The sequence below is a fragment of the Triticum dicoccoides genome, chromosome 6B (genome assembly GCF_002162155.2).
Source record: "Triticum dicoccoides isolate Atlit2015 ecotype Zavitan chromosome 6B, WEW_v2.0, whole genome shotgun sequence".
Lineage (NCBI taxonomy): Eukaryota > Viridiplantae > Streptophyta > Magnoliopsida > Poales > Poaceae > Triticum > Triticum dicoccoides.
The window spans coordinates 549,918,679-549,930,697 of NC_041391.1; the positions used below are offsets into that span (position 1 = coordinate 549,918,679).

General features: G+C 48.2%; 1 protein-coding gene, 1 non-coding gene and 1 pseudogene across 2 annotated transcripts; 2 read left to right on the top strand and 1 right to left on the bottom strand.

The window, feature by feature from the left end:
* Window positions 1-5,286: 5,286 nt before the first annotated feature.
* Window positions 5,287-5,373, top strand: TRNAS-UGA. The gene has a single exon. It is a non-coding gene; the product is annotated as a tRNA-Ser (tRNA).
* Window positions 5,374-7,628: 2,255 nt separating this feature from the next.
* On the bottom strand, window positions 7,629-8,189 carry LOC119321260 (annotated as a pseudogene).
* Window positions 8,190-8,742: 553 nt separating this feature from the next.
* On the top strand, window positions 8,743-11,052 carry LOC119323243 (NADH dehydrogenase [ubiquinone] iron-sulfur protein 2-like). The gene is made up of 2 exons (XM_037596846.1): window positions 8,743-9,424; window positions 10,423-11,052. The coding sequence occupies exons 1-2, from the start codon at window positions 8,972-8,974 to the stop codon at window positions 10,678-10,680; spliced, it is 711 nt and encodes a 236-aa protein (XP_037452743.1). The 5' UTR covers window positions 8,743-8,971; the 3' UTR covers window positions 10,681-11,052.
* The last annotated feature ends 967 nt before the right edge of the window (window positions 11,053-12,019 follow it).

Consider the following 12,019-nt stretch of genomic DNA (forward strand, 5'->3'; position numbering starts at 1 on the left):
TTCATTCTCATTCAAATCTACTTCTAAGGCATGTGAAGTACCAGTTGTGGACAGATCCCTTGGCAGAGTATCAACTTGAAATTCTTCTTTCACCCTCCAGGAGTTCGGTTCTTTTCTTTCTATATCAGAATACGACGTAGAGGCTGAGCCTGCCGATTGATCAGACTAGCCAACTAAGGGGCCATTCACTTCTATAGAAAAATAGGTGTACTGCGCGAAAGCTTCTCTTTATGAAAACCCCTCTGAGTCGTCTATAGCCGCCAAATCCCTTTTGATTCTGTTGTCAGAGGTGCCTTTCAATTTCATTGACCTTGGTACTGCATTTCATAGATACCTTCGCTATTACAGTAACACAATTCTCCACTGAACCCATTGACCTAGGTACCGAGTCTGTTATGCGTACGTCTTTTCGGACTCTTTATTTGTTTGTGGACAACAAAAATGCAAACATGAGAAAAGGGGATCATTCCATTTTGAACACACCCATCTATCTCATCTGACCTCTCCGAATTCCCGAGTAACGAACCATGGGCTATAGATGGTTGGGACATATCATCATCCGGAGGGAGTGGTCTTAATACCGATGTCTTTCTTTAACCTTTGGGAGGTCGAACCACTGAACCTATTTCTTTGACCTTGGGACCGATAGATAAGAAGGCAAGGCAGAAGAACCAATTGAATCGCGGAGAACAGGTAGCTCCGGCATGTGAACTTGTCGAACCATTCAACTATACTGTATATCGATTGGCCACATCAACGCATTTCACCTCGGAACTTGTACTTGGAATAGAGCCAGCCTTGAGATCCGCCACATCTTCCTTCAAGTCAGAGAGTTGAGATAGAACAGCTTCGCCTTTGACCGGTTTGCTGCTTTCCTTTATACACAAGCCCCTATTATTAAGGTATGGAGGTTTTTTCTGGAATGACCAAAGAACAAGAGAAGTTCAATGAGGTGCAAACGCAAGAATTAAAGCAACGAGGACAAGTGCTAGGATAGGATCCCGAAGGATGGCATGCCTATTCAGCAACGTGCAGAAAGGATGGCTTCACGCAAGAATCTTGATGAACCAGGTATGTCTTCTACTAACAGATATGCTATTTGCAATTCCATTGATTCTGCTAGTCTAGTAAAATCTGCTGTAGATAGTGGTCTAGTGTTGGGCAGTACACAGGAGGAAATTGACAGGTCTATAAATTCTATTAAAGCAAGAGAACTTGCTCAAGCATTGCTTTATGAAGCTGCTCAGAAAAAGAAGTTAGCTACTCATGAGAAGGAGCAGTCTTCCAGTGTCGAGTTAAGCTCTGATTCAGAGAATGAGGATATTACTCAGATTGTTGAACAGTTAGATAATCACAGTACTTGTATACCAGTTGGTGACAAGAACACTACGAGCAGAGCTAAGAGGAGGCATAACAAAAAACAGATACCGCCATGAAGACACTAATCTTGAATGTGAGGGGCCTGGCCAGGTAGAAGGGGGCAACCTTCTGAAGTGATATAGTGGGTGGACATAGTTTGTGTGCAAGAAACTAAGAGAGAACAGTTCTCAGATAAAGAGTTAATGGCAATTGGTGGCAGAAAGCTTTTCAAGTGGTTTTGCAAGCCAGCCAGTGGCAGTAAAGGTGGAATGCTTATTGGAGTCAATCTGGATGTCATGGATGCATACCTCATTGGGGAGGGTCAATTTCTCCATGGTGTTTGAGTATAGAGGCTTTGTGATAATTGTGCTTGGGTGGATGTTTATGGTCCAACCAAATTTAAGAGCTATGTTTTTGTCAGAGCTCACTAACTTTGTGCAGAGTGTTGATCTACCTTTGCGGGACATGATCAGATTTGCTCATGAAACAATGGAAGAATACATATTAATAGGATGGAAGCTTTTAATGCTTTCATATCTGAAACTGAACTACAGGAACTGAGAAGGGTTGGTGGCCTGGACTAACAAACAAGACAGGCCAGTGAGAGAAGTTTTGGATAGAGTTCTGGTTTCTTCAACTTCTGAGGATTTATTTCCTAAGTTTTACTATCCCTCTTGCAAGCTGGGTCAGATCATTGTCCTTTACTTCTAGAAAATGGGGAAGATAGGGGCTGCCACTAAGTTTCGTTTTGAACCATCCGCAAGAAGGGTTTAGAGATATGCTGTTACAGAAATGGCCTACAAGAACTGTTGCAAATGTTCCATTCCAGACTATTGGCAACAAGTGTCTCAGGGCTTCAGGAAGTTCTTGAGAGGGTGGAAGGCAAATGATGCTACTGACAATAGAAGAAGTAAATCCAATCCCTGCTTTAGCCTTGCTGCTTATTCACTGGCAATCCAACCATACCATTCTTGTCTATCAGGATCAGTCTTTCCCTCAAGTCACCTTAACATGCTTCTTTCTTTCCTTCACTATGCAGATACAAAACTAGGTTGCGGACGCATAAAGCCACTGATACTATTGGTCAGAAGTATGATTTGACAAAAACTACTACTTTAGCAGCTATGCGAAATGGAAGTTTCCTTCTTCTTGCTTGTTTGGCCGTCCGAAAGCAGATACAGATATCGGGGAGAAAGCAGCTCTCTGAGCGATGGATACCGATCGATCTCGGTTATTTTCATTGATCCTGGCCTATCTCCATAGCGCTCACCCAGAGGGAATTCACTCAGCTCTGGGCCGCATCCATTTGGTTGGCATGAGAAAGAAGGCAATTCCTTCCTTGGGTCAGATCTCCGTTCCGGGATGGAAGAAAGAAATGATGGTTTGGATGAGCAATTGGGAAACACACACGGGGTCATGGATGGCTACCTAATGTGAGATGCATGCATTTCGGATAGAATGTCACACTGGCTCTGGAGTGCCCGGGGGCGATAGATATATGGATATATAGAAGGAAGGGAACATCGTCTGCGAGCTCTCTCTCCTAATCCACTTTCTTATTGCAAAGGCTCCAACAGAGCAAAGTTGTACAAAAAGAAGTATGCATATGGTCGGTCCCCTTCGAAAGGCAATGGAAAGCAAGGGTCCCGCTAGCATTGAGGAAGGAAGCGGTGAGACCAGTTCAGCCATAACCTTGAATGAATTTATATAAGCCAGGATCTTGTACCGGGTACAGAGACTCTCTAGTGATGCTCCCCTACCCCCCTCTGCCTAGGGTAATAAGCTGGAGTGATAAGCTTAAGCTAATAGCACATAGAGAGCTAATACCATATCCCGCCCGGCTCCGCCTTTAGCTGACCCAGCCCGGACTTCCCCTTCAAGCGTTCAAGAATAAGCATGGGAGTCGAATAGAGATGGCACTTGGAAACTACCGTTGGTATTTCAGGTTTCACATTGTACAGAATGAAATCATCGATAGGGCTCGCCCCGAAGAGAGGATGCCGCGCTTAATAGAAAATTGTTTAGTTTAGGCATTTAGCTTAGCTTAAAATAGATATGTAACATAATGTACTTACACGTGCAACCACTCCGTCTTCTAGACCGGGGTCATAATTGAACCCACAACAAACCTCAGATGATGTGACTTCTCCACCCTCTAGGCAATTAAAAACTGGTCCCATTAGCTCGAATTTACTAATGTTAGAAAGGAAGACGAAGGTGCCAAAACAAAGCATTTGTTTCAAGCGCTGTCGTGTCCTTGAGCTTCAAAGTCTCCAAAATCTTGATCGAGAAGAGTAAGCATTGCCTGGTGAGGAAGAGCGGAAGCATAGGTTTTTGGATCCTAGCGAAGGAGTTTCAAGCACGGATTACGCTTCTAAAGAGCACTATTTGGCTTGGCCCCTTCCTGCCAAAGATTTGAGATAACTAAAGCGACTCGCAGTCAAAACTGGTGGAGCCAACGCCAAAGAGGAAATGTGTAGATAGTAGGTGAACGCCTAGCCCCTTAGTCTTTCGGATCGGAAGATTCATTGGTTTCATCCAAAGGCTTCTGTCTCGTCTTCCTCAAATTGTTGATCGAGGATCAAAGACATTGCTAAAGCAGACGCCTACCGAACGGGAGTTCTTGTACCTGCTAGAACGGCATCTGCTCGAACTTTTGTTTCTTAGAAAAGAAAATATGAACTCACAATGTGCAACAGAAATGTACCCACCGGTTGAGAAACCACCATAGTTGGATGATTGCTCGCGCTAGTAAGACAGCTTTGACTCTTCTTGATCGTGATCTGGTGATCGGTCACACCCTCTTTAGAGGTTCTAGGCCCTGCCTATTGAGTCATCTACCACAGAAACAGAGTCTCGTGATGATCCTGGTACAAAAGGTTCGTCAGGCCCGCATTCAGAGACTTCTGCCTCAGACTCATATCCATAAAGATATTCTCTCGCTTTCTAGTTGTACCCTTCTTCACACCCACCATGGAGGTTAGAGATTTCCCGTTATCAACATTGTCCAGGTAGGACTCTATTTTTAGAATGCTCGGAGCCAACCAAACAGTTTGCTACGTCCCTCGAGAAAATCAAAACTTCATTGGAAATTCAGGACCAACTTAGGAAGGCACGGACTCATACTTTGTAAGGTCGAAGTCCACACATAAGAAAATAACTAGTGCCTAGGAATACCCCCTTCTTCATTCATCCATTTAGGTAAGAATGGATCCAGGGAACCTGGCTCGGGAACAGCCCTGAAAAAACACAGTAAGAGAGTCCAATCTCTGAAATATAGCATTTGATCTCCTAAGTAGTAGTAGTAGAAGGCTTAGTATCTGACTTGATCCAATAGAGTCAGAACACACAGTAGATCCAGATTCCACACCTTGCTGTGGACTGGGGAGAGAGCAGCTCTTCGAAGCTGGGCGTTCTGTGTGATTATGGAGGAACTGTAGTACTCGCCCCAAAATGCAAGCCGGGATAGATACTTAAAGAAAGGGGGAGCGGTGGGCCTTCAAAAAGGAGCGAGGGAGTGATGGGCAACCTTTTTCTATATGTTGCTCGTGAGCCGCCAAGTACCAGTCTCGCAACAGTACTGGCATTAAAGGATCGGTCCTTCACTTGCGGATCGTTCGCGAGTCGAACTCGCTCTCTTGCCACGCCTTTGACTCACGAACTCGAGTCGGACTCATTCACTGCTGACTTTTTTGAGGATCGTTCGTTCTTCACTCTCTTGCTATTACCCGCAGGGAGCGCTGCAACCGACGGTGCATATTATCATATAGAAAGAAGCGAAGCGTAGCGATTCGTACTACCGGAAAAGTGTCGCTAACCGCTAGGCAATAGAGTCAGCTTACGGGGTGGGGCGCAAGCAAGCGTAGCGAATCACATAGAGTTGCCCCTACCTGCCAGCGCGCAGATAGATAGGGCGGGCGAGCGCAGGGATGGATGTCTGAGCGGTTGAAAGAGTCGGTCTTGAAAACCGAAGTATTGATAGGAATACCGGGGGTTCGAATCCCTCTCCATCCGCGAGGTCATAAGTTCTCTCTTGCCTTATCTATAGATAAGAACGAATCTCCTCGACTCAACTGATATGATGGATGGAATGGGTAGAAGGTTGAGGTTATTGTGTGTTGATTTAGTTAGGACTTTGTCTCCCTTTCGTTATCTTCCGCCCCGGGTGGATGACCTGTGGAAGCTAAGTCGAAGATCTCGGTGTCGTCGTGAGTGGTTGATAAACAACGATTGCAGTTTGATTTAGGGAGTCCCAACCCTGTGAAGCTTAACAGACAAATAAAACGATAGAGACTTCCGGGTATAGGGTGACGACCTTAATGAATCAAGTATTCAGGTGGCAGAGTTTTGAGCTACATAAGCGCTCAAATTCCGGAATACTTATTGCCCCAAAAATATGATCAACCCCAGGTACATTTATTAGGTTTTGATCTGAGGCTATCCTGGTCTGCAGGACCCAACACAAGTATTCATCCTTTCCAATCTGAAAAAGGTGTTGCCGAAAGCTTACCCTCTTCCACACGGATGCTACAGCCGCTATCACTTTTGCAGGAGGGGAATTACAGAGTTCGCCTCTCGACATCTTGTTTGGTAAGCGGAATTTTGACCCAGGCGCCCTAGTGTTGCCTAACCGTTCGGCCGGAGATGTCGGATGCGAGATCTTTAGCTACTTGTATCAATTTGCCGCAGTGTGCTTAGATACAATGGGCTGGCAGCTGAGGCTTGGCAGGATGGGGGAGTTAATTAAGGTCGAGGGAGCAGGAAAGAGTTTGTTATTCGCTATTGGTTTAGTACGGCCTATACATAATAGGGCCATGACGGTTTTGGCAAGGCCTTGAACTTCATATATCCCTTTTTTACTCAATCCAGAATACCGAGAAAGTCAGATTGAATCATTTTGTCGACCTTTCCTTTGGATTTATTATCATAGGTAGTGTTCGAGATCGCCTCTGTGCGGTGAACGCTCGAATGTAGCTAACATCAGTTTTGTCCTCGCGTGGTTGAAGGAGATGCTGCTGCTGGATGGAATGCTTCCGGAGCGCCATGATCCTTCTATCAGGAATAGAATAATCGAGGGCACTGACTGACTGCATCAATCATCGCTCAGTGAGCTATTAATTGCCGCCAATAGCGCTTCGCTTGCATGCAAGGCGGCTAATAAAAGCGCCAGGTAGACGCGCGGAGATGCATTTTGAGTACTGGTGGTACTGGACAAGCTCTAGGGGAATAATCTCTTTCTTATTTCTTTCTTATTTCTTTCCCATGACGACTAGGAACGGGCAAATCAAGAATTTCACTTCGAATTCCGGACCTCAACATCCTGCTGCTCATGGTGTTTCACGATCAGTATTGGAAATGAACGGAGAAGTGGTGGAACGTGCGGAACCACATATTGGATCACTCCAGTGCGGCACGAAGCCGCTGACGCTGAGTAGGCTCCTATGCCGCTAGCACGGTGGAGGTTCCGTAGCGCGTCATGAGCACCGGGCAAAGGGACGGTTGAGCAACTCAAGCGAACCGCCCTACCTGACTTTGGATAAAGATAGAAGGGAGAAGGTTGTGAAGGTGGCCTCGTTATCCACACATCTGGTCGGAGGACCGACCTGGGTTTTCACGAGCGTAGGCGGGTCCTGGAGTGCCCGTCAAGGGCGCTAGCGCATACCCCGGGGTGATCATCACCACCTGCACCTCACATCTCGGCACAGTGGAACGTGTAACCCGCCTGCTGTCCAAGTCAACCACTGAATTTCTTGTAATTCATAGCGCCTAACAGAACGTAGCAGCAAGGGACAACCCACCCATACAGACAGCCTGCGGGGAGGATGGCACTACTGGCAAAGACCGTCTGGCGAAAACGCCGCAGGCGCGAAGCGTGGTGGGCCTGCGCCGGGGGAGCATAGGGAGGAAAGGGAGCCCGGACGGTGGAAGAGCCAGGGGAAGCCGGGTCATTTGACGGAAATGGAAGGTCCGAGCGGCTCATTCATTCTGGAAAAAAGAGGGGGGGAGCGAGCCAATGTATCAATGAATAGATACAGTCAACGGTATTAAGACAGCGCTGCCTACACGCGAATTTGCTTCCGAGGTCGAGCAGTCTCAATTTCACTACAGGATTTTAGAATGAATGCTGGGCTGGGCCACCTCAAATGGCGTGAGCCGCATGCGGGGAGACCCGCACGTACGGTTTTCAGGGGGATCCGGCCGGCCGGCGCCCACCCGACTAGCGGGACTGAGAAATTAATCGAGTACAAAACTTATCTTCAAGCTTTACCTTATTTTGATCGTTTAGAGGGCGATCGCGGAGTCACTGAATGAAGTCCTCCCTCCCTTTCTTTCGGAGGTGCTGACCCGCTGCGAGGCAGATATGACTAAGTGACATATTGAATATGGCGACGACTACAGCATGTCGTAGAAGGAGATAAGAGGTGGAGCCAACGACCCACTAAGACTCACGTATCTACAACTACATTCCCGAGCGGCAGTCAAACGGAGGCGTGAATGCAAGATGCCAGCGGAATGATCGACCGGACAGAGGCTAGGGCAGCTTTCTTCCCACCGCGTCCTTCCTTGTGTGTCGGAGATACAAAGCGAGTGCACCGGAAAAGAAGGGGAACTGAATCGATCTATTCCATGGCGAAGCATCCGAAGCATAACTACACACTCACACGATCTTTGCCGAGAGATAGGAGCATTCGGTGGAACCGGTGAACTACACTTGCTTCTTGATAGATGTGTGGGACAGAGGGCTCGTGGTACCTGCTGCCCGCCCTTCCTCCGCTTTGATAACCGTGTGAACGGAGAGTGGGCAGAGCAAAAGGGAAGGAGGTCCTCATACGGAGTCGCACACTTGAGCAGTGCGGGAGACTGGAGAATGGGTCGAGTAAACTCCCTTAGGGCCGATTAAATCACAGACGAGGAACTTTTCTTTCTTTTTTTCTTTTTGATTTGAAGGGTATGTTCTCAAAAAAGAAAGGCAGAGGTAAATACTTCGAAGAGGCGGCTCGGTAGGGATGGAATGGTCAATAGTCAAGTCAAGGATGACTTCTTTGTTGGCGAAACGATGGGGGAGAGAAAGCACGCCAGTGATTCTCTGAGCCGGTCTTCATTTCCAACGCCTCGGGAAACAGGTCGAGATAGATGACAGCACCTTTTTATCCTCTTCCTTACCGGGAAGGCGCACTTCTCTTCTTCTTCTGGCCTTCACCTCCTGCCCGGCCCGGAAATAGAACCCAGCCCCCTTTCTGATCCATTCATTTCTGCAAGCAGGCGGGATCCAGAGCTAAGCCCCCCTCCTATTCGAAGTCGGGTGTGGCCTCGCCCTTTTTCTCTTCCTTCGGTTTGGCTCCACGAAGGCGCCGCCTAGACTAGGAGCCCCACTAATATTCAAAAGGCGCCCAGCTTTCAAGACGATGATAATAATTAGTCAACTTTTTCCAATATCATGGAATAGCATGGCCCGGGGCTAAGGTAACTCCAGTGGGAGAGCCGTGTTATGGGTGACCTTATTGCACGGTTCAGAGAGCACTTGTGTATGTGATGCAAGTGAACGTGTACGAAAAAGCTGTCGTAAAGTTTCGTTGTTTGTTCCGTCGTTGACCCTATCTATGTTTCTACGATGGCCCAAGAACACGCTCATTCTTCAGCCGTAGAGAGACTTTTGAATTGTGAGGTACCATTACGAGCTCAATATATAAGAGTGTTATTCTGTGAAATAACTCGAATTTCAAATCATTCACTTGCTTCAACTACTCATGCTATGGATGTGGGAGCATCAACTCCGTTCCTTTGGGCTTTTGAGGAGCGGGAGAAATTGTTGGAATTCTATGAAAGAGTCCCGGGAGCCAGGATGCATGCCAGTTTCATACGACCTGGTGGAGTGGCACAAGATCTGCCTCTTGGCTTATGTCGAGATATTGATTCCTCCACACAACAATTTGCTTCTCGTATCGACGAATTAGAAGAGATGTCAACCGGCAACCGTATCTGGAAACAACGATTAGTGGATATTGGTACTGTCACTGCACAGCAAGCAAAGGATTGGGGATTCAGTGGTGTAATGTTAAGAGGTCGTGCGACATGAAGACATTGATAGCAATATGGGGGAAGTTCCCATCAGGCAACAACGGTTCTGCCTGACCCTACAAAAGCATGCATATGTTGTCAGTGAAGATTTTATGTGAAGCCTTGGAGACGACGTACCCGGGGCTAGGGTGAGCTGAGGGGGGACAGCGTAAGTGAGCGAATGTGTGTAAGCCCAGTCAAAGATTCCTATTCTAGGCGGGGCGTGCCATCAACCTTCGAATGGTGTTGGTCCTACGGACCGTGAACGGATTCGCCTCTGGCCTCTGGGCACGTCGGAACCGCATGAGTTCACCGGGGTGGAGCACGGTCCGCCAAAATCGGCATAGGTTAGGTGCTATTGATGGAACATGGTAAGCCCATATTTCTCCATATGAAAGTGCTGCGGGCACATAGAGATGTGGGTAGAGGAAGTCTCAAAAAGCGAAGGCCGAGCTGTAGGTCACGTGACCTGCACCGAAAAGGTGGCTGACTGGGCTTTCTCCTGGATCAAAGCGGATCAGCTCGCCAAATTCGTCGATCGAATCGGGCGCCCCGGAACGTCGAATGAAAGTGGTCTTTCTACAACCCTATTTATATGATTTTTAGGGCCCCTTTCCCCCTATCCCTCCCTTATGTTTAGGAGCGGGATCTGCCCAAGAACGACCTGTGGTGGTACGGAAGGCACGGACTCCGCAAGCGTCCCGCACCCTCTGAGAAAGAAACTCCTCAACCATCACAAGATAAAGAAGTATGACGCTCTGTGTCTGACTCTATTGGTCATAGTTCCTTGCTGTTGCGGCCGGTGCTCGTTTGCGCGCGTGTGAACCACCAGATCATAAGGAAAGATGCCTCTCGGGGCATCTGAGAATGATTCGAGCCGTATGAAGGGAAACTCCCACGTACAGTTTGTTTTGGGGGGGAAGGAGCTCGACAGGGTCCCCCCACTGACTTGGCCCGGGCCTAAGTGAAAGTGCAAAAGTGAAGTGGTGGGCCTACCCATCCCAACCTGGGGTATGCTGGGATTCGCGAAGAGCAGCACCTTACGATGTTCATGACCAATCGGATCTTGACGTACCAGTAGGTACCAGAGGAGATCGCTATGATCGTTACTGTATCCGTATTGAAGAGATGCGACAAAGTGTTCGGATCATTGTGCAATGTCCTAATCAAATGCCTAGTGGCATGATCAAAGCCGATGATCGTAAGCTATGTCCTCCATCACGATCTCGAATGAAACTATCCATGGAATCGTGCGCCGTGTGAAACGTAGATCATCGCCGTTCTTAACCGAGACTCAGGTTAAGCTCCGTCTCGGAACCGCCGTGGGGTTAGGAGTAAAGCATCCCGAGGTTGGCGCATCTCGTTGGGCGTGGAGAAGCATTGGGAACCCCAATATCTTTCTTCGGAGCAGTTTCTTTTCCCGTCCCCTCGCCCCGGCATAGCGCTTCGCTTCCGGTTCTTCGGAGGAATCAACTGACTTCTCCCTTCTTCATTGATCCGGGGGAAAGGGAACCGTCTACCAGTTGGGAAGCTAGACATCAAGGTTGTGGCTTGATGAGGATAACTAAGCTGACACGCCGGAGTTGGCTGCTGGCACAACAGGGTGGTGCCTTACCGCACCGCAGGCGCACGCGCGGTAGCGTTCGTTGTGGTGCTTCAGGATTCCAATGTACTGCGTCCAGGATCAGAACGAGCTTGCCGGCGGACCACTGCCGTCCCATTCTTTAGTGAGCTGGAGCGCTGCCATCTTATCCACGGAAAACGCGTCAAGCTATCGCTTCGGGTCGAAGCACTAAAAGAAAAGGACCGGGAAACGCGGCGGCATAGGAACCACGGGAACCCAGGAGGGAGAAAGACGATGTACGGGATACGGGATCCTCGCAGTAGGCTGGACCAAAATCCAGCCGAGAGAGGGCAGCCTTTAGAAGCAACAGGTTGGGAAACCAAGAGAAGGCTTCGCCTTTTCTTATCTTCTTCCCGGCACAAAAAGAGGGATTAGCATTATTGACCCCATGAGAAAGCACTAACACCTTCCTCATCGGGGCTCCGCGCACTGGGAAAAGGCTTCCGCGACAGGAAACCGGCTACTAGTTAGGAAGTGAACATAAGGTATCAAGAGGTCCCTCACAGTCAGGTGCAATGCAATTGCCCCCTATTAGTCAAGTACCCCTCTTCCTATTTAGTTTAGGGGTTAAGGCGAGAAATGGCTTGATGAACCCTTCCGTTCACCACGCACCGGCCCCATTCACTTGCAACTCGTAGAGGCTGTAAGTAAACAGTGCCCCACTAAATTCAAAGTGACGGTGGGGTTGAAAGACGAGAGTGCCTACCTCCGCGCCGAGAGTGCCCGCCCTTTCTGTCAAGTAGGCTACTTTTTCCGGAACGCAGTCCGGAATAAACGTTCCTGTGTATATAGATATCTTTGATGCTGTCATTTCGACATGTCCGCTTCAACCCCTCTTTCGCCTCCCAAAAAGCAAAGTTGGCTTGACGAGCGCAGATGAGGAAGCGGGAGCAATAAAACCAAGAATCTCTTTCTTTTCTTTCCAAATACTTTATGAAGTTAAGGGGCAAAGAGAAGCGCTTTCGCTACTGAGAAAGC